At 49.0% G+C, this 22,123-nt stretch overlaps 1 protein-coding gene across 4 annotated transcripts in view; it reads right to left on the bottom strand.

The window, feature by feature from the left end:
- The window catches only part of SERPING1 (serpin family G member 1), a 149,093-nt gene that overhangs the window by 38,142 nt on the left and 88,828 nt on the right, over positions 1 to 22,123 (bottom strand). For all 4 annotated transcript variants that reach the window (XM_086953371.1, XM_086953373.1, XM_086953372.1 and 1 more), the window contains exon 5: positions 15,046 to 15,249. In XM_086953371.1, coding sequence (XP_086809497.1) covers positions 15,046 to 15,249 — 204 coding nt within the window. The remainder of the gene's footprint in view (positions 1 to 15,045; positions 15,250 to 22,123) is intronic.

The raw sequence follows: 22,123 nt of genomic DNA, 5'->3' as shown, positions 1-22,123 counted from the left end.
TCCTGTTGTAAGGGTTCTTGTTACAATCATTTATGAGGTCGACAGTCACGAGACGACTGTGCATCGCAGTGCATGTGTTTCATTATATTTCGGGCCTGTTTAGATTTCGGGGGATGGGTTACTCCGTCACAACAGATATGTCGTCCGCAGAATTATAAATCTCATTCTATCCTATGGGATTTATTTTTCGGTGGACAGGATCTCTGTCACCATTGTGACGGAGTAACCTGTCGTCCGAGATCTCAATCAGGCCTTTTCACTTTCTTTACCCACTTGCAATTCTTTTTGCCCCAGATTTTTGCTTTCTTCAGTTTGGCCTTCTGGAATCCCTAACCTGAAACTCCTGCCTGCCTCTTTCCTCTCCCTAATGTCACGAAGAGTTGGTGCGCTGCTGTTTTTCTCAATAATTATATTCATCTCCAATAAAGAGACCTGGTATTTGCAGAGCATAAACCTCTCTAAAAAGGCTAAGAAATGTCGATTGGATCTATCATAACACAAATATGTCTCCGAGCCAGGGCTGGACTGGCCGTAGCGGACACCAGGGGCCTTATTTATGAAGGCCTTGCGCCGCCGGTGCGTCACTTTTAAAATGGGAAAAAGTGACGCACCAGTGGCGCAAGGCCTTCATAAATAAGGCCCCAGGAGTTTTCCCGGTGGGTCGGAAGGGTGGGTGCCGGTTTTGGACCGGTGGGGGCTGTTTTTATTACTGCAAAATCGACCCCCTGTTACAAAAGATTCTAGTTCACACCAAGGTTGAAAAATAATATAAAATATTGTGACATAAAAATACAAACATGTGGCTCCTAGCAAATACCTGTTTCTTCACTCATATTGCCGGTAACTCGGCGAGTTAAGCACTTGAGTTTGAGATAAGTAGTAGATCTGAATGTCAACTATACAAAACGTGTTGTATGTAAAACGCTTTGGTAAAATTGTTATATACATATGGCTGTGCAAGTGTTGTATTACGCAGAGTAAACATTAGAGGGCGCATCGAGATTAGATATATTTCTAAAATTAAATGCATTCTGTAAACATTGTTGAAACTAGCTATGTGTATGTTTTTTCATATCTGGGCTGAAGACAGCTTTAGCAGTATTTGGAGACCTGTTCTTTCCAATAGAGGACGTGCATTAAGAATGTGGTGTGGGAATACCAGAGGGCACTGCTTGATTAGTTAAAAAAAAGAGTAAGTGGCTGGGCCCTCAGGAAGGGCCCCTGCAGCTTGCACCACACATTGCCCCTGCCATTGGTGCCAATGACACTACCAACAAAGCTACTGACCCTCACACTCCTAATAATGTGACAATTCGAACTATTCCAGGCACCCAAAAGAAATAAGAATGGCTTGGGTGGCAGGTACTATATTAATACACAGCTGTACCAAAGAAGAAAAACTGCGCCACCATGTGGCAGACTCATAGGTGAAGATGTTGATAATTAAGACATGGACGTAAATTCACCGAAATACCAGGGGTAGCAGAGTGACATCACACGTCCTTTGACCTCCACTTTCACTCACACACATACACTTACACATACACATACATTCACACATATTTACTCCCTCACACATAAACACACTCTCACTCACAAGCACGCACACAGCATACATTTATCTGGTAAGAGTCACTGTTCTCCCTCGCGCAGTTCCACCGTTAAGGTACTGCCCTTAGCGCCAAGTTGGGCTTCAGGTAGGTGTTCAAGGCCCTCCTCCACCCGCAGACTCCTGCCTGTGCCTCATCCCTGGTGGTCTAGTGGAAGAGCCTGCTCTTCGGCTATTCCGCTCTGTGTGTGTCATCCTTTTCTGTTCTGCCTTTTTCTGTTTTGCCTTTTTCTGTCATTTTTTGTTTTGCCTTGTTCTGTCTTTTTCTGTTTTGCCTTTTCTTGTTTGCCCTATCTGGTTGCCTTTTCCCCACCACTGCTGCCCCCACGGCCCCTCCCCCAAGCGTGTTCCCGCTCCCGCCTCCCTCCTCCCAGCTGCTCACCTTCAGCCTGACCCCTACTTACTGTCGCGCATGACCCGACTGCAACCAGCGCCTCGGACCCTGGTCCCCTGACCAACTGCCGCTATGACCTCAGCACTCTCCAAGCACTCAACCCTTGACGCAACAACAACTGCCAGCTCTCAACACCGAGCAACACCCAGGGTCGATCCCCTGCCGACACAGCTGCCGCACCTTCACCCACCTCTGCACCCAGGCAGCAACCCCCAACCCAACGGATGACACCGCACACAAGCCACTGAGCTGCATCCTCTTCAATGTATGCACCCTGCACAGACACACCGTAGAAATCTGGGACCTCCTCAACACTCACTCGCCGACGTCGCCTTCCTCAGAGAAACCAGGGCCAACCGCCATCCCTTACGAATACAAGATCCTGAGGAAGGACCCCCAACCACCCAGGAGGAGACCTCGCCATCGTCCACAAAAGCTCCTTCTGACTGACTAACAACCACCAACTCAGACGACGCCTCGCTCCTCATGGAACACATCCACTACCACTTCCAGATCCATCCCAACCCTAGAATGACGCTCTGCAGAACACTCAACTACAGACCTCCCGGAACCCGCACCCCCTTCACCAATGTCATCAAATTGATGCATGCCTTTTGTTTGCTCTTTCCTACTGAGACAAAATTGAAAAATCAACAAAAAAAAAAAAAAAGGAGGACACACACTGCACTTGTTGGTAATTTGATAGGAGAAGGCACACATTTTTTCCAAGGCAAATTGATAAACCAGCAGACCAAATCGCTCCACACATCCTCGGACTCCAAACTGCTCGGAGACCTGAACTTCCCCTAGACAAAACACAGCAATCCCAACACCACCGCCTTCCTAGAGAACCTCACCAACATAGGACTGAAGCAATTTGTCTCCAACCTCACTCACACAGCAGAACACACACTCGACCCTATCTTTACCAGAGGAAACAACATTCACTTCATCCACACCACGGAACTGCCCTGGACAGACCCCCACTGCATCCATTTCTCCTTCTCGAAACCCACTGCACACAAGTGGATGCCCTGCCCTCCCTCGCAGAAGCTGGAACAAAGTCTCAGAAGAACACCTCACATCCGCCCTCAACTGCACTCCTCCCCCAGCTAAAACAGACGCCAACAAAGTGGCGAGCAACCTCCATTCAATGGCTCACCAACAGTGCCAACACTCTCACCCCCACCTCCAGAACACCATGAGATGACACAACATGAAAGCCATCTGGTTCACCACGGACCTCCGAAAATCCAAGTGCTCTTACCGACGACTTGAGAAAACAGAGAAACAGCAAAACCCCGAAAACACGCTCCGCCTACAAGGCAGCCACCATGGCACACCACCAACTCATCAATTCAACAAAGTGAAACTTCATCCAAGACAGAATCCTCTCCAACTCCCACAACTCCAAGGAACTCTTCGCCATCAGACCCAACAGCGAAACAACCAACGTCCCTCTCTTCCAAGACTTCTGCAACAAACTCAGCTCCTTCTTCCACCTCAAGATCAAGACGCTGTGTGACAACTTCGATGACCAAGACCAAAGCACCGCCTCAGCACCCACCCCCAGTGACACCATCCTACAGACCCATTCTCACCTGGACCCCTCTCACCACAGAAGGTACCGTAAAGACAATGAAAAGCATCCCGTCCGGAGCATCGACTGACCCCTGCCCACCGCACGTCTTCCACAGGGCCGCCGCTGCCATCGCACCCGAACTACACCCAACTATCAACTGCTCCCTCGAGACCGCCACATTCCCCGCCGACTGGAAACCCGCCAAAGTCAACCCTCTCTTAAAGAGGCCCTCCGCAGACCCAACAGATCTCGAGAACTTCAGGCTCATCTCACTGCTCCCTTTCGCTGCCAAAGTCATCGAGAAAGCCATCAGCACCTAGCTAGCACACTTCATAGAAACCAACAACATCCTAGACATCTCTCAATCCGTATTCCGCAGCAACCACAGCAAAGAGACCGCCCTCATAGCAGCCACCAATGACATCTGCACCCTCCTCTACCAAGGCCACATGGCAGCCCTCATGCTCCTGGACCTTTCAGCAGCATTCAACACCATCTCCCAGAGCACACTAGCCTCCAGGCTGCATGATGCAGGCATCTTAGGAATAGCCTTAGACTATATCTGATCTTTCCTTTCAGACAGAACACAAAGAATAAGACTCCTGCCCTTCTTTTCCGAACCAACAGAAATCAAATACAGACTACCCCAAGGATCCTCCCTCAGCCCCACCCTCTGCAACGTCTATGTGGCCCCCTCGCAACCATTGTCAGAAAACACAGACTCAACATAGTCTTATATGCCGACAACACCCAGCTGATCCTTTCCCTCACCAAGGAGCCTGACATCACCTGGAGCAATCTCCAAGAAGGGATGAAAGACATCGCAACCTGGATGAGCAACAGCTGCCTGAAGCTCAACTCAGAGAAAACAGAAGTGCTCATCCTCGGCTCCACCCCCTCCACATGGGACAACACCTGGTGGCCCTCGCCATCAGAAACCTACCCACCCCAATGGACCACGCATGCAACCTTGGCATCAAACTCGAATCCTCACTCACCATGAACCACCAGATCAACGCTGTGCCTCCACTTGCTTCAGCACCCTATGCATACTTTGCAAGACCTTCGAATGGATCCCCCCAACTCCAGGAAGAGCGTCACCCATGCACTTATCACCAGCAGACTTGACTCCGAAAATGCTCTCGACTCCGGAATCAACAAAAAACTCCTCTGCAAACTCCAGACCGTCTAGAATGCAGCAGCCAGACTCATCCTCGACATCCCACGACATGACTACATCACCCAACACCTCCGCGACCTCCACTGGCTCCCCGTTGAAAAAAGAATAACCTTCAAACTGCTCACACACTCCTACAAATCCCTCCATAACACCGGACCCCAAAAACCTCAACAAACTAATCTCCTTCCACGCCCCCAAGCGAAACCCCCGCTCTCCCGGCCTCACCCTAGCCACCTTCCCCCGCATTGGCAGGACTCATGACATGTTCTATCACATCATTTATGACATCACTGCTGACATCTCAAATGACTTCAATGATGACATCACTGATGGCACCACTGATGACATCATCCAATGAGTATGCTAGTTTATTTTATAATTTACATAATGCTGGGTAACTACTATATTACTTTTCTACCTAATTTTGTAGAGCCAGTGTCCAGCTAATGAATGTAAGTGATTACAAAACGCATTGAATTGAATTGAATTGAAAGTCAAGTCAAGTCAAAGGATTTATATAGCGCACTACATACCCGGAGGGTTTCAAGGCGCTTAGGAAGGGGAGGGGAATTATTTGTCAAATATCCACGTTTTAAGTTGCTTTCTGAATGCTAGGTGGTTCTGGGTAAGGCGAAGGTAAGCGGGGAGAGAGTTCCATGTTTTAGCAGCCAGGTATGAAAAGGATCTGCCTCCCATGGTGGTCTTGTTGATGCGAGGTACAGTGGCGAGGTCTTGGCTGGAAGAACGTAGTTGGCGGGAGGGGGTGTAGAAGGACAGTCGTGAGTTGAGGCATTCTGGACCGATGTCGTAGAGTGATTTGTGTGCGTGGGTAAGCAGTCGGAAAGTGATCCTCTTATTGACGGGTAGCCAGTGGAGGTCTTTAAGGTGACCAGAGATGTGATCGTTGCGTGGGATGTCTAATATGAGTCTGGCTGAGGTGTTTTGGATTCGTTGGAGTTTCTTCTGGAGTTTTGCGGTAGTACCTGCGTAGAGGGTGTTTCCGTAGTCCAGTCGGCTCGTGACCAGAGCGTGGGTGACTATTTTCCTTGTTTCGGAGGGGATCCAGCGAAATGTTTTTCTGAGCATGCGAAGAATGTTGAAGCAGGAAGAGGATACGGCGCTGACTTGTCTGTTCATTGAGAGTGAGGAATCCAGGATGACGCCTAGGTTCCGTGCGTGGTCTGTCGGGATGGGTGCTTTTCCGAGGGCTTCTGGCCACCAGGAGTCGTCCCATGCAGAGGGGGATGTACCTAAGATGAGGACTTCTGTTTTGTCTGAGTTCAGTTTCAGACGGCTTTGTTTCATCCATTCGGCAACTTCTTTCATTCCTTCGTGTAGGTTGGTTTTGGCGGTGCTGGGGTCATTGGTGAGGGAAAGGATCAGTTGAGTGTCATCCGCGTAGGAGATGATGTTGAGGTTGTGTTGGCGTGCGATGGCCGCGAGGGGGCTCATGTATACGTTGAAGAGGGTGGGACTGAGTGAGGATCCTTGTGGTACGCCGCAGATGACTTCAGAGGCCTCGGACTTGAATGGTGGAAGGCGGACTCTCTGGGTTCTTCCGGTGAGGAACGAGGTGATCCATTTAAGTGCTTTTCCTTGGATTCCGATGTTATTGAGGCGTTGTAAAAGGGTGTTGTGGCAGACTGTGTCGAATGCTGCAGAGAGGTCGAGGAGGATGAGGGCGACTGTGTCTCCATTGTCCAGTAGAGTTCGAATGTCGTCTGTTGCTGCGATGAGGGCGGTCTCAGTGCTGTGTTTTGCTCGGAAGCCAGATTGTGAGGGGTCGAGGGATTTGTTGGCTTCGAGGAAGGCGGCGAGCTGGTTGTTGACAGCTTTCTCGATGACTTTGGCCGGGAATGGAAGGAGCGAGATGGGGCGGTAATTTTTGAGTTCGGTGGGGTCCGCTGTGGGTTTTTTCAGAAGGGCGGTGAGTTCAGCGTGTTTCCAGCTTTCCGGGAAGGTGGCGGAGTTGAAGGAGCAGTTGATGACGTCTCGGAGGTGCGGTGCTATGACGGAGTCTGCTATGTTGAAGATGTGGTGAGGACATGGGTCTGTGGGGGATCCTGAGTGGATGGAATTCATCAGGCGGATGGTGTCCTCAGTGGAGATTGGGTTCCAGAGGTTAAGGGTGTTCACGGGGGGAAGATGATCAGCAAATGGTAGGGTGGGTTGGTTTCCGGGTTGGTTGTCAAAGCTGTTGTGGATGTCTGCAATCTTGTTGTGGAAAAATGAGGCTAGGGAGTCGCAGAGGGTTTGAGAGGGGGTGATGTCGTTGGAGTTGGCCGAGGGATTGGAAAAATCCTTGACGATGTTGAAAAGTTCCTTGCTGTTGTGAGCGTTGTTGTCAAGTCGATCCTTGAATGCTGTTTTCTTGGCTTTTTGGATTAGTTGGTGGTGAGTGCGGGTGGCGTTTTTGAAGGCGTCCTTGGTGCTGGTGGTTGGGTCTTTTTTCCAGGCCTTTTCAAGGGAGCGGCAGAGTTTCTTGGACTTCTTGAGATCATCGTTGAACCATGAGGCCTTCTTGCTGCCAGGTTTGTTTTGACGTTTTTTCAGTGGTGCTAAGGTGTCAGCGGTGTTGGATAACCATAGGGTGAGGTTGGCGGCGGCTTCGTTAGCGTTGGAAGAGAGGGCTGGGGTGTTTTGAAGGAGCGATGCGGAGATTTGGTCCGTGGTGATTTTGTTCCAGTTTCTTTGCAGAGTTGGTTGGAGGTGGATGCTGGGTTTTGGTTTGTTGTAGGTGAAGTGAACGCAGCTGTGGTCAGTCCAGAGGAGGTCCGTAGTGTGGCTGAAGGAGACATGGATGCTGGATGTGAAGATGGGGTCGAGTGTGTGACCTGCAATGTGGGTGGGGGAAGTGACTAGTTGTTTAAGTCCGAGGTTGGCGAGGTTGTCCACGAGGGTGGCGGTGTTGCGGTCGTTGATCTTTTCGAGGTGAAAGTTGAGGTCTCCCAGAAGGATGTAGTCTTTGGAGGGGAGCGCGTGAGGGGTGATGAAGTCCGTGATGTCTTCACTGAATTTTGCGCGGGGTCCTGGTGGTCTGTAGAGGAGGGTGCCTCTGAGTGTGGTTTTGGGGTCGATGTGGATCTGGAAGTGAAGGTGTTCGGAGTTGGCGAGGTTGGCGTCCGAGCTGGTTGATATGCGGATTGATTTCTTATGGACGATAGCGATTCCTCCTCCTGTGTGGCTGGAACGGTCTTTGCGAGTGATCTTATAGTCTTCGGGGATGGCAATGGTGATGTCTGGTGCGGAGGAAGCATTCATCCATGTTTCCGTAAGGAAGGCGATGTCTGGAGAAATGGTGTCTAGTAGATTCCATAGGTCAATGGCGTGCCTGTGGACTGATCGGGTGTTGAGAAGGATGCATTGTAGGTGGTTGGGGTCGGGAATCTGTGGTGTGGTCGTAGCGGAGATGTTGTCGGTGCCGCTGAATTTGCAGGAGAAGCAGGAGAAAGGTCCATGGGTTTGTCCAGGGGCGGCTTGGACGCAGTTGGGAGCGCGACCGGGGTTAAGGGCTAGGAGGGTTGCGGCTTCATAGGTTAGCCGGGGGGGCTGGGAGGGACGGGGGCCAGGGGGTCTGGCGCTGGGCGCGGTCCAGGCGCGGACAGGCGTAGACGGGCTTACCTTTGGCGCACCTTCGGCGCGGCTGGGGCGCGGTCGCTGCGCGTAAACGCTGCGCGCGGGAATTCCTGTCATATATGGATGGTGGAGGGGAGGGGCGAGGGCGTCTCAGCTGGGAGGCGGGGCGGGCACACGAGGACGACGACCACAACAAACAAAATGGAGGCGGAGGGGGGGGGAACAGAGCGGAGCGCTGGAGGACAATGCGCAAATTACGATGAAGCAGCAGAAATGATCACAACACAGCGTAAATGAGTCTAATGGTAACTGGGCACAAGCAGGCAAGATAAAAAGCAACTTTCTAGGCAATGAGCGGAGCGCTGGAGGCTAATGCGCAAATCAAGTTAAACACAGCACAATCTTATAAAATACAGCGTGAAAGACTTTTAGCGATAGCTAGGCACAGGCAGGCAGGTGAAATGCAGCTTTTGAGGTAATGCAGCGCTACAATACCAGGTCTCAGCAGGGACACTGGGAGCGACCACTCGGCTCGTGAGAGAGGAGCGAGTCACGGTGAGTATAGGGTTAGGAGCGCTACTTCTAGTTAGTGGGAGGGCGTCTCAGCTGTCATATAGCTCATGGCTACTCGTATAGCTCTCGTATAGCTCATGGCTACTCGGAAGCATCCCAGCGCTTGATGTCAAATAGAAGGATGATGCAGAGTTTGAGAAGTGGGGCTAGCTAATCTATAACCTGGGAAACAATGCTGTTTTTAGTTGTTTTCGGAATGCCAGCAGGCTAGGTTCTAAGCGAAGTAGAAGCGGAAGGGCATTCCACAGCTTTGCTGCATTTCGCGAGAAGAGACGGTCCCCAGATCGGGCTCTGTTGGTCCTGGGTGTTATGAGGAGATTTTGCTGGTTAGAGCGAAGGTGCCTGGATGGAATGTATGGTCTGATCATATCATTCAGGATGGGGGGGCCATTCCCGTAGAGAGTTTTGTGGACCAGACAAAGAGTTTTAAAATGGATCCGCTCTTTTATTGGGAGCCAGTGTAGGGTCCTTAGTGAGGGAGCTGCAGAGGTACGATGGCTGGTACCAGTGAGTAGCCTTGCTGCGGAATTTTGAGCTATCTGAAGTTGACGGGTAACTGAGGTGGGGGCTCCTAAATAGAGTGCATTCCCACAGTCCAGCCTTGACAAAATGAGGGACTGGACTATGGTTTTCTTAGCGGTTTCGGGTAGCTGGGGGAGGATTTTACGGATGGTTTTTATTAGACCGAAGCAGGTAGCCACTGTCTTTTTTGCCTGGGTTTTGAAGGAAAGCTCCGTATCGAGCCAAAACCCGAGGCTTTTTATCTCCGTTTTAGGGGTAGGTCCAGGTCCCATGCAAGGGGGCCACATAGAGGGGGTGTTAAAGGTGGCCTTTCTTCCGAGCAACATCAGCTCGGTTTTTCCTCCGTTCAATTTTAGATGGGAAGCGTTCATCCACTCTGCGACTTCACCCAGGCAGCTGCAAAGATTGTTCTGGGGGGAGTCCGCCTGGGTGAGGGAGACTACTAGCTGGGTGTCATCAGCGTAGCTTACCAGTTGGATTCCGAAGGGGGGCACCACCTCTGCCAAGGGAGCCATATACACATTAAACAGTGTGGGGCTAAGGGAGGAGCCCTGTGGTACCCCACACTATAATGGTATTGGAAGGGAGCAGTTGGTATCTGAAAAGACCTTAAAGAATCTGTTACTAAGAAAAGATTCAAGCCACTCGAGAGCTTTACCTGTGACTCCAATTCTCTCTAGACGGGCAAGGAGGACACGGTGATTAACCGTGTCAAAGGCGGCACTGAGGTCCAGGAGGATAATGGCCGCGCTGCCACCTGCGTCTAGAATCCTCCTGGATACCTCGACCACCCTCAACAAAGCTGTTTCAGTTCCCTGTCCCTTTCGGAAACCTGTTTGTGTTGGATGTAACAGGTTATGGGACTCCAAATAGGATGCCAGTTGTTTATTTACCCATTTTTCAGCAAGCTTGCTGATACCGGGGAGGAGGGAAATGGGGCGGTAATTGGAAAAGTCATCAGGGTTGAGATTTGGTTTTTTTAACAGAGCCTTTACCATGGCTAGTTTTCAGTCTTGAGGTACTATCCCGGACTCCAGGGAGGTGTTAACAAGATCAATTATGTTTCTGCTAACATGGGGGAGGACTAATTTCAGGATAGACATAGGGGCGGGATCAAAAGGGGAACCACTCTTTATGGAATTAAAGAGGGAGGGGAAAAGGTCGTCACTGAGTGGATGAAAAGATGCGAGGTGGAATATGGTAGAATTGATGTCATCCCTCAGAGGAGGGTTGGACTCTACTGCTGGGAGTGGACGAAGAGAAAGTAGAATTTTTTCAATTTTCGTGGCAAAGAAATTTGCTAGTTCGTTGCAACGAGCGCCAGATTCTTCAGATGAAAGTTCATATGTGGGGGGATCAGGGGCCTTAATCAGCGTTTTTACTATTCTGAACATTTCTCTGGGGGCATTAGTGGATTTTTCGATTTTTTCCGCATAAAAAGTGGATTTGGCTACATTAAGTGCCATTTTGTATTTCTTGATTGTAAGTTTGTATTTAGTTTTTTTCTCCTCGTCAAAATGTTTACGCCATTGTCTTTCTTCTCGTTTGCACTCCTGTTTAAGGGATCTTAGCTCTGAATTGAACCAGGGCTGTTTATTCGGACCTTTTTTCTTAGAAATACGTGTTTTAGGAAGCACATTAACTAGTGATTGTTCTATCCATTGGTTGAAATCAGTGTTGGCCTTATCGATATTTTGGTTGGTCATAGGTTCGTTCTGCTTCAGGGAATCTATCCAGTCGCTGGGTTCTAACTTTGTCCAGCGCCTACCTAAAGTTTTATAGGGGGGTTGATTGGTACATGGTCTGTTAATTTTCCATGAGAAGGGTATTACCATGTGGTCTGACCAGGGGATAGAATAAGGTGTAGATGTAGACAAATTACCAACATTGGTGAATATTGGATCTAAAAGATTTCCTTTAGAATGAGTAGGGTGTTGAACAATCAAGTTGAGTTGACATGCAGCTAAGTCTTTAGTTAATTCCGTGGCAATAGTGTCCAAAGGGTTGTTAAAATGGAGGTTCAAGTCTCCTAACACTATGAAATTAGATACCATAGTGGCTGATTCCAGAATTGTTTCGAGTCGCCCTTCTATGAATTGGCCAACCTGGCCAGGGGGACGATAGATTAAGAGACCGGAAATTGAAAGTTCTGGAGAGTAGGAGATAGAGAATAGTGTGCTCTCGCAATCTGGGATAGTCCTGTTGATTAGGCGACAGGTTAAGTGTTCCCTATATAAAATGGCGATCCCTCCGCCAACTTTAAGTTCTCGATCTCTGTGTTGGATCAAATATCCAGCGGGTAGGGCCTGGGCAATGTCGGGGCCGGAGGACGGGCCGAGCCACGTTTCTGTTAAAAACAGAATGTCCACGTTCAAGTCTTCGATCAATAGTGCTATTTCCGCGGAGTGCTTTGGTAAAGAGCGGCAATTGACTAGTGCCATCTTTAGAACAGTGTCTACTATCTTATTTTTAGGTACTGGTGTGGTTTTAGTGGTGGCCTCGGTAGCCCTAAAAGGGCAGTTGTTACAGAAGAGGGAACCGAGCCCAAGGTCCATCGAATGGCTGCATGGTGATGGGAGTATCCTATTGAGCGAGAGTAGCGTCGAGTGGGAGTATGTTAAAGGGCATGGAGTAAGTATACCATGGGTCTTAGGCCCTAGGCCCGACTGTGCGTGAACGGGCGCAAACGGGCATGACTCTGGCACGACTCCGGCGCAGGTCCGGCGCGTCCGCTGTACGCGTCCGCTGCGCGGAGTCATGACCGTTCGTTTTTATAGCGCTGTTAGAGCGCGCGATTCGCCTGGCCCACACCCAATATTTTTATTTTATTTTATTTATTTTATATTCTTGTAAAGCGCCTGAATAGCCCCCCGAAGGGGTATCTCCGCGCTATTGCTGCAAAGGGGGTGTTCTGGATAGGTTTGTTACAGTAGTAGAACGCGGGTAAGAGAAACATTATTTGCTGGCCGCCAAGTTCGAATCCCAGCCCTCGGCGTCGATATTCAGCCGAGGGCGGTCCTGGTAAGGAAGGGGCACAGAGCGCTTAGGAGCGCTGAGGAGTCTCTATTCTGTAGCGCTTTTTAATCAAGCGCTGAACAACACGCTAGGGGAATGCAAGTTTTAAAAAAGAGCTTTTCAATCAAATACGAGTAAACAATGTTAAAATACAATTCCTAGGGTGTCAAAGCAAAGGTTCTAATGCATCATAGGTGTATAGACGTATTGAACAGGTTAATAATCTTTGCATTGAGAAGTAACTCTGTGCAGCTGACAGTTGACGACTTGTGTCTATGCAGTAAAAGTTTCCAACAGGGCAAGTATTTTAAGCAGCCTTGAGTTATTAGATAGACTCATCTCCGCATGACAGTTTCTATTTAACATAGAAGACCGTGTGCACCAGGTACTAACTTATGTACAAGTGCTTGTTAGCGTCAGAAAAATACCTTATCTGTAAAGTTTTCACCATAGTATGAAGTCTGCATATAGTATGATGTATGAAACCTTCAGACCTTGGTTATTTTAAGCGAACAGTGCCTTCTTTGACAAGTGTCGCATTGAGTGTACCCTGTTCTTCGTAGATACTTTTTACTGCTCTGCGGTGTATTTCGCATTGGAGTTTCACTGTCTGCAAACAGTGTGTTACAGAGTAAACTTTCTCCGTAGAGTAAACACTGTTTACAGGACCCACGTCTTGACTCATATCATCTTCTTTTCTCAACGTAGGTTCGGAGACTGCGAGGCGTTTGATGCAGATAAAAGCTGTCCATTGTAGGGCTTTCATTTTAGAACAGATGTTGAGTTTTGTGAGGAACTTGGCTTTCTCTGAACAGTTGTATACATATTGACACCATATGTAATGAGGGTTTCCCATCTATCTGTGGATGATTGTTAATGTGAAGTGAATGTTATAGGGTCAATGTTGCACATCACCCATGCTTGCTGCACCTAAGGGAGTTGTTTCTGTGATGCATTAATGATGCTTCATATTATTCTGACCTTTTTTGTTCCTTCAGGCCTCTAAGGCCGCACTAGTTTATAGAGCAATGTCTGCAAAAGAAGCTTGGGTGATTACATCAGTGTTGTCATCAATGATGTCATTTCAGATGTCGCATTAGTGTTATCAATGATGTCATAGAACAGGTAATGTTTTATGTAAAGTAATACGCAGTGCAGCCATCCCCTCGCAGGCTGGCAGCCCCCCAACGGAGCCCACAAGTCCTAAAATGGCAGCCACATGTTGCAGCCGGCCACTCAGATCACGCGTTGCAAGCTTGTGGTACCGCGGTGCTCCGCAGTCGCACCGCTACACTATATATGCATACATTTTGATTTACAGGATCACTGGTGCTGCTCTTGTCTGTGGGCTTCAGTCTCAAGAATTCTGATCGTTCAGGTAAAGCAACCAATTGAACTCGAACACTGATTGTGCCTCTACTGTTTCCCTTCTTAACACACTGAAGGCCTGAAAGACCTTTCTAGTATTGGAACATGACTGAAGTGACCTATGGGTTACTGAGGCAGAAAGGCTGCTCACACGTGCCCTAGTAAATATGCCATAATCTCACCTATCATATCCTGTGTGATTGTAACCCCATCCCACCCTTAGTAGAACCCTGTACTTGATGGACCTTAACTTATGTAGTCTTTAAGAAAATACTTCTCTTTTCCTATCATGAAAAGCTCTGGGCTGGACATAGTTTAATGTCTCTGTTGCATAACTGTTCAAGCTCTGAGTCTCTTCCCCCACAATTCCTCCCCTGAGAAGCTTCTAACTACTCGCTGTCAGTAGCCTGAGGGCCAAGTGTGGAAAGTATTCATACCAGAGGCAAGCGACTCCAACCACCGCGGTTGTGGCCCAGTGGCTCCTTTGTTCCGCAGTCCCCTGAAACCAAACAACTTTGATTTACCAGGGAGAGCAGTCTCCGCTGGTGGGGTTCTGGTAAAAGGGCCCGTACCCCAGTTCTACAACTAACCAGCACTAACCATTAGTAGTGTCATAGACTGATCATGGGAGAGGTAGTTACTCAAGCCCAGAGCAGCACCACTTTAGATGGAACCAAATCCCTCAAAGGAGTCTAGCTGTAGACTCTGCAGTGAGCAACATGCTACAACCACAGCCCTGTCTGGGTACAAGTGTCTAATGTACAAGAAATCATTCTGCGTCTGTCAGAAGGATTACATGGGGAGCGGGCGGTCACATGGACACAGTGGCAGGGACCTTCAACCCTCCATAGGCCTTGAGGTTTCATCAACCATCATTTTCCTATGTCTCAATGAGATGCTCCCGCTGAGCTGTGCTCACATATCTATCAACATACATCAGTTATGAAGCAAGAGTTTGGGATGAGTATGGAGTGTAAATAGTTTTCCTAGAATGCATTGTTGCAGGAGTTATCCTTATTTAACGTAGCCTGCTACTGCTAAAATTGAAACAAAGACTTCCAATGATCTTTTGACTTCACGATCACCCTTTTTGAGGTAACCATTATTGGGGAGACCTTCTTGATTTGACTACTGACTTGTGGGCCACCATCTCAAGTTTGGAGTCATGCAAGTGTACAGAGTGGGGGCGCGGAGTCAAGGGATGTATAAGAATCACATGGTCTTACCCTGGAAGAAGATGGCGTTGAGAAGGAGGAGCTTCACGTTCGGCGGTATCTCGTCCAGGAGTTTCTTGATTCTGTTGTTGGTGTGTTTTGCCACCCAGTTGTTGACCATCTTCAGGTTGGCGCTGGGTCTTTCGGTGAGCGGCTGCGGTTTCACTTTGTAGAGCTCTTCAGACTGATTCAAAAAGAAGGGGTTCATGTTGAGGTCTGCAGTAAGAAACAGAGGGTCGCACAATAAATCTGGGTGTTATTGTGAGTTGTGCTTGTAGACTAAAGCACGCAGCCTTGGGACCGTTGCCTCCTCTTCACCAGTGAATGCTGCGTCAGTTTGAATGCATGTGTGCAAGAGATGCTCGTTCTTACAGGACTTGAGGAGCCCCTAAAACTGCTCATCTATATGCATACAGTGCCATACATGCAGCTCATACATGTATGACACAAAGCCGCAGCTAAGTCCATGCTGGGTCATACATAAACTATATGGATGATCACTCAGATCCATGTTTATGCGTGCCTGTTGGGTCACACATGCAACATAGAAAATACATACACTGCATACATGGATCACACAAAGTCCTTTGTACCTGCCTGCTTGGTCATTTATAAAATATGTGCATGATAACTCAAATCCATTTCTATACTTATCTGCTGGGTCACACATGCAACACAAACACATATATTTGTTTGTTATTTATTTGTAAAGGTTTATATCGTGTTAACATGACCTTTGCGGGCATCAGAGCGCTTTACAAGGTGCAAGGAGACAGGTAGAATAAAGTACAACCATCATCAGGGATGGAACAAGTTATGACAGAATCCTCAAGAGAAACCACCAAAAGGTCCAAGACGGACAAAAGCCAAAAATAAGGACATAATATGCAGAGAGATAAGCATGCGTGCAGACTGAGGGACACGGTGTGTCCAGGAGTAGAGTTTGTGGATTCTAAGACAGAAATGTGTTGAGCAGGTGAGGGGTTCAGTATGATTTCAGGGGTAGGGCATTCCAATTCTTGGGGCAATACATGGATCACCTAAAGTCCTGTGTACCTCCATGCAGGACAACACACAGAGCACATACTTCTGCACCTAGTGCCAAATGATTAAGTCCATGCTGTATTATATGCAAAGTGTATTAAATAATCAGCCAAACTCATAGGCGCTGGATATATAGAGATACGTACATAGACAGTCCAGAGCTGTAGGTGTGTATTACTGCTGGGTCCTTTATACAGTAATGTAGGAAAGTAGGATCTGCTTTTATGATCACCCCCACTTATTGCCTATTTGTAGTAAAGTAGGATCTGCTTCTTATGGTCACCCCCACTTTTTGCTTAGTGTAAGGCTGTTTTTGACTATTCTGACTGGGATCCTGCTAATCAGGACCCCAGGCTATCTGCTTTCTCCCTAAACTGTTATGCCATGATCTTAGGTACATCCCAGATTGGATACTGGGGTACCCTTGTCAGTCCCTGGTATATGGTACCCATGTACCCAGGGCATCAGCACCCCACAGGCCTCCCATGGCCTTAAGCACGTATTAAGCCACCCTTGAGAGGCCATTCACAATGGAACTACAGACCTGCCATTGCATCCTGTGTAAGATGGTGCATGCACCTCTTACTTTAGATATAGGTTTCCTATATCTAAGGGTCACTGCACGTAAAACCTATAGGTCACACCTATAGCAAGCCTTAACAATCCTGAAGGCAGGGTGTTTGGTTCTAAGTGAGAGGGTGTCCCTGCATGAGCAGAACACCCCTGCAGCCTACGGAGTCCATTCTCCCGGATTGTCAGTGTATCAGCCATTTACCATATATAGAGTGGCATTAAGCAACAGCGTAATGACCAAATCTAAAATGGCTGAAAGAAACCCTATCATGTTTAGTATCAAACATTGTGGAATCATATCCCCACAGTGGGGGAGGTATGATTCCACCCCACAGAAACAAGCTTTGTGAGGTCGCTGGTGTTCCTGGTACCAGCCTTCTAGTCCCGAGCAGACAAAAGGGTTTCTGCAGACCAGAGACACATATCTGCCTTCCTGCTGCAGAGTCAAGCTCAAGCAGAGGAAGGCGGAACAATAGGCATCCTGTCACAGGGAGGTGTGACCACCTCCCAGACAGGATTTAGTGTACTAGGGCTGGGTGGGTGTGCTTGTCATTGACCAAAAGACTGCATGAGGGGCATATTTGGTGTCCCTTTGCTTTGTCCAGTCCAAACCAGTCCTGGGAGCTGGGAGCTGGCGCAAAACTGCTCTGTCCTGACCTTCCCTTGGGAGGGTCACCTGAATCTGTCCAACCCTCTGCCATGGGTACAAAAGGGCGTACCTGGATGTAGGACCCTAGATTCGACGTGGACAAGATTCTGAACCAGAAACCACTGAACTTTGACTTTCAGGACCTTCTGGACTTCGCTGGGCTTCGTTTGGGCCCTACTTCATCTCCCTCTCAGTCTGAAGCATCGTCTGTTCCCTTCCACCATACAGGCTCTGTGCAGGACCTGTGGAGCATCAAGGACACCTGAAGATTTCTCCCTTGGAGTGAAGGAGTCACTCCCCTGCAACCCCAGGCACCATATCTCAACTGACCGGTTTGCTGCTCCTGAGCTCCTATGGACTCCGAAGACTCCAGCAACACAGGAGGTGGGTTTCCAAGTCCCTAGGGTCCGAGCTGCCCTCTAACCAAGTTTTAGGTCAGAATCCCTTGTGGGGGATGCATAACCCATACCCCTGTGCATCGGGTACTTTTGCAGGTGCATATGCTTGTTGGCGTTTGTGAAACCAGTGCACTGGGCTCTGATTAGCCACAACCTCTTGCACCATTTCCTACAAAGATCTTCAGCCTCCTCGCACTGAGTGCTCCGTGGGCTGCTGCTTTGTTACACTGCTCGAAGTCTCCTCACGACTCTTGTGCCTGCACTGGTGCAAGGTGCCCACTTTAATTAGTGGACATCATATAAAAGGCCAACTGCTCCCACTGGTGCTATGCTGTTTCTGACTAGTCTAACTGGGATCCTGCTAATCAGGACCCCAGCCTCTGTGCTTTCTCCCCTAAATTGGTTATGGTGAGTACTTAGGTACTCCTCTGTGTGCTCGAGTACTTAGGTACACCCCAGATTGGCTACTGGTGTACCCTTATAAGTTCCTAGTATATAGTACTGTGATACCCAGGGCAGAGTTACACCAGGGTTCTCCCCTGGGCTGCAGCATGTATTATGCTACCCAGGAGAGACCACTCAAATTGTGACTGCAGGCCTGCCATTGCAGCCTGTGTAAGTTGGTACTTGCACCACTTACAACAGATATAGGTTTCCCTATATCTGAGGTCACTGCACTTAAAACGTATAAGTCACCCCTTTAGTAGGCTTTTCAAACTTGAAGGCAGGGTGCTACAACCATTCTCTCGGGTTGTCAGTGCATCAGCCATTACGATATATAGAGTGGTCATGCGTCATTACGCGTTGACCATCTCTAAACTGACTGGAATGAACCCTGTTGTGTTTGGTATCTGTAAAGCTCCTCCGGGAGACTCTCAGTACTCCCTGTAACCGTCTTCCAGAACCAGACAGCAAGCAAGGGCTGCTGCCGACCAAAGACCTGTTTCTGTCCTCCTGCTGCTGAGCCAAGCTTGGACAACGGAAGGCAGAACAATAGGCATCCTGTCACAGATGGGTATGACCACCTCCCATACCTGGTTTAGTGTGTTGGGGCAGAGTGGGGGCACTTGCCCTACCTAGCGCACTCCAGTTCAAACCAGTTCAGGGAGCCGCTGGCTCCCACTTTGGTACAAAACTGTACAAAGGACATGGGAGCCGCTCCTCTGAGAGGGACCCCTGAATCATCCCAACCCTTTCCTTAGGGTACTTAAGGGCTTACCTGTGAATGGGGCCCTGGATTCATCGTGGGACAAGATTCAGGTCAAGTCACAACTTCATCTTCGACTGTCTGGGCACTCTGAACTTTGCTGGACTTTGCTCTGAGCACCCAGACTGCAACTGGGAAGACTCCTGCTGCTGCTGGTCCATACAGGAACTTTCCAAGGCCTGTGGACATCTGAGACACCTGAAGGAATCTCCCTTGAAGTGAAGGAGTCACTCCCCTGCATCTGCAGGCACCGCAACCAAGCAAACCGGTTTGCTGCTCCTGGGCTCCCATGGACTCCGAAAGGCTCAGCAACACAGATTGTGATTCTACAACTCCCTTGAGGCCTGCACTGTCTTCTCAGCGAGTTTGAGGCCAGTATCCCTCAACGGAGCCCCAGGAGCCAAACCCTTGTGCCCCCCATCAACTTGTCATTGCAAAGCTGTGTTGGCTCTCTTCTTCAGAGACCTTCGGGCTCCAAGTAGCCTCTACCACAAGCATCTCCTGTGACCAAGTTCTTTGTCCTCACCACATCTCTTGCACCGTGGGCCTGCATGTTTGGTGAGCTGCTCAAGGTACTCTTGCGACTCCAGTGCCTCCGGCCTGTGGGTCCTCTTGAGGGTCTTCTTTGGTTCAAGTGGGGTCCGATGATTGCTCAGGGACTACTCCAACTCCCCTGTTTGTGGTGAGTCACTTGGACCTTGCTGGTCCCAGCAGTGCACCTTTTTCGCTTTCCACATTGGTTGCAGTTGCCAAGGATTGTTGGTGCTACCGACAGACACCGACCCCTCAACTCTTGACATCCGATGTGGGACAGCTTGTGAATGGCTCCTGGTTTTCAACAGAGTCATCCTGTCCACACAGCTCAGTTCAAGGTCACCGCCAGCTCTCCTGCAGCACCCGACATTCGACTTCTGTGCCTCCTGGTCATTCCTGAGTGGCAAAGACTCTGCTGGCAGGTACTTCACATCCTGGATCCACCTTTGGATTCCACCAGACACTTTCACCTTCTTCAGCAGAGATCGACAATGGTTTCCGACGCCACTTCACACCTTTGATCCATGTTTTTGTGTGGGCTTTTTTGCTTCCACATGCGCGCATTTAACCGCCACTGCAGTTTTCATCATGGAGCAGGAGTTTTGGGCTGGCTGCGCTCCTTTGTTCGTGAGGTGCTTCGTTCCTGAGTCTTTCATGAGAGTGGCACTCCCATCTCTCACCAACTGGTCACTACCTACTCCTCGAAAAGGCTTCTTAGACCTACCAACTCATATTATACCACTGTCCACTGTCAGAAGAGCTCAAAGTGAAGGACGGTCTTTTGGCTTCAACGTAGCCAAACTGTGGAACGTCTCCCTCTGGCCACTCGATCCATGAATAATGAGTTGAGCTTCCGAAATCCCCTAAGATCTGGCTGTTTAGGAACTGACCTCTTAGATGACGCTTCTGATCTTGGTTTAGTGGTTCTTTCTGTCCGCCAGCGCTGGGATGCCTCCGGGTCGCCATGCGCTTTATAAGCCCCCTATCACAGCATAGTTGCATGGCCCACTTTTTACTGCCAGCTCTCGGTGAGCGAGCCCCAGTGGGTCAGCTCTGGCTTGTCGGAGAGTGACGTCTCGCTCGGGGCATAGTAATTTGACCGGTGCCTAGTGCTTGCTGATCAGAGCTCAAACCCAGTGTGGGACAAGTTTTTTTGCACTCTGCAAGTTGGAGAGAGTTTGTGAATGGACTTGCTGGCTACTTCCATTCAGTGTCATTTGTCCCACAGCTGCCATATCTTATTATAGAAAGGGTTGTAGTAATTCAAATGTGGGTGCCTCCCAGAGCAACTCCACCCCCTCCACGCCTTCTTTCAGTTTCTGGTAATCATCAGTAACTAATACTCTGTTGACGTCCCTGAGGATTTGTCTCCTGATTAATCTTTCTAGGACTGGTAACATATTGTTAATATGGATCAATCTTATTTTGATGTTGAGGGCTCTCATGACTGTTATGAAAATTATCTAGATAACGACGTTAAGCCCTGGCAACTCAGTCCAGCAGTCAGTGGACAAAGCATTAGCCAAAGCAAAATCCAAAGCTCTTCAACCCCTTTGAGCCATCTGAAGAGCTAAGCGCTGAGACATCGGGTATAGGCAATGCAATGTTATATTATATCTATTTGTAAAGTGCAACAAATCACGTCCGAAGATGCTGGGTCTTCTGGAGGACCAGAGAAGGATACCGGCAAATGGGGCCTCCTGGCCCCCTAAACAAGGGGGCTTACTGGCTAAATCATATCATAGGGACCATATAAACATAATATCTGGTAATTTCTATTAGGTACCAATGACTAAACCAGTAGATATAACTACGCGTACCTCCTATTCAGACCCTTCTCAAGACCCCTTTGGCCCTAGCAAAAGAAAGTGTAAACACAAGTCTAAAGCCTTTAAACCTCTCTCAAAGGTGGGGAGGGACGCTAGAGAGCCCGGCTGCAAGATTGCCTCCATTCAGTGAGGCTGTGCCGGCCAGAGTGATTTATCCATTAATTATCATGTATAAATTGAGCCATGTCCCACTGCGAGATCAGGCCTAGTTTGACCCTGAGCTGGTATGCAGAACGTGCAATCTGTGGTGCGAGGTAGCTGGCCCGGACGCATCAGCCTGTTGGCCTGGAGCTACCAACTTGAGGGACAGCATGGCGGCCTGACAAAGTATTGGAGGGACTTGGCGGCTGACGGGATATTGCTTCTGCACAGAGTAAGGCTGCCCTGCTGATCTGGGGCAAGACGGGCCCTGGTTGTGACTGCTGCTATGGGCACGTGTGGATTGCGACTAGTGGCGGGGTTCCAAAAAGTCCAGGATCGGGAGAGTTGGCAGCAGAGAAACTAGAGGTCGTGTGCCTGGTGCATCCAAATGATGAGGTGGGATGCTTCTGCGGGCCAGTTTCTTGTTAATATCCTTGCAGGTGAAATAGAAAGCCTGACCGCCCTGCTGCGGGTCCAATTGGGGGAGTTGGCCTAAAGGCTGGGGCAGTCGACCGCGAATCTGGGGAAATGGGTTCGAGTCTCGGCAATGACGCTATACATCCTGTGATTCTTGGCAAATCACTTTATCTCCCTGTGCCCAAGAAAAAAATGTTTCCTCATGTAGTGCAACTGGTGCTATGTAAAGCGCTCTATTACCCGATTCGGGTCAAGTTCGCGCTATATAAACCTCTGTAAAAATAAAAAATAAAAATTT

The sequence above is a fragment of the Lissotriton vulgaris genome, chromosome 1_2, assembly GCF_964263255.1.
Source record: "Lissotriton vulgaris chromosome 1_2, aLisVul1.2, whole genome shotgun sequence".
In the NCBI taxonomy this organism is placed as follows: Eukaryota; Metazoa; Chordata; class Amphibia; order Caudata; family Salamandridae; genus Lissotriton; species Lissotriton vulgaris.
The sequence above is the reverse complement of the archived record's forward strand: the minus strand, read 5'-3'. Positions and strand labels throughout refer to the sequence as shown.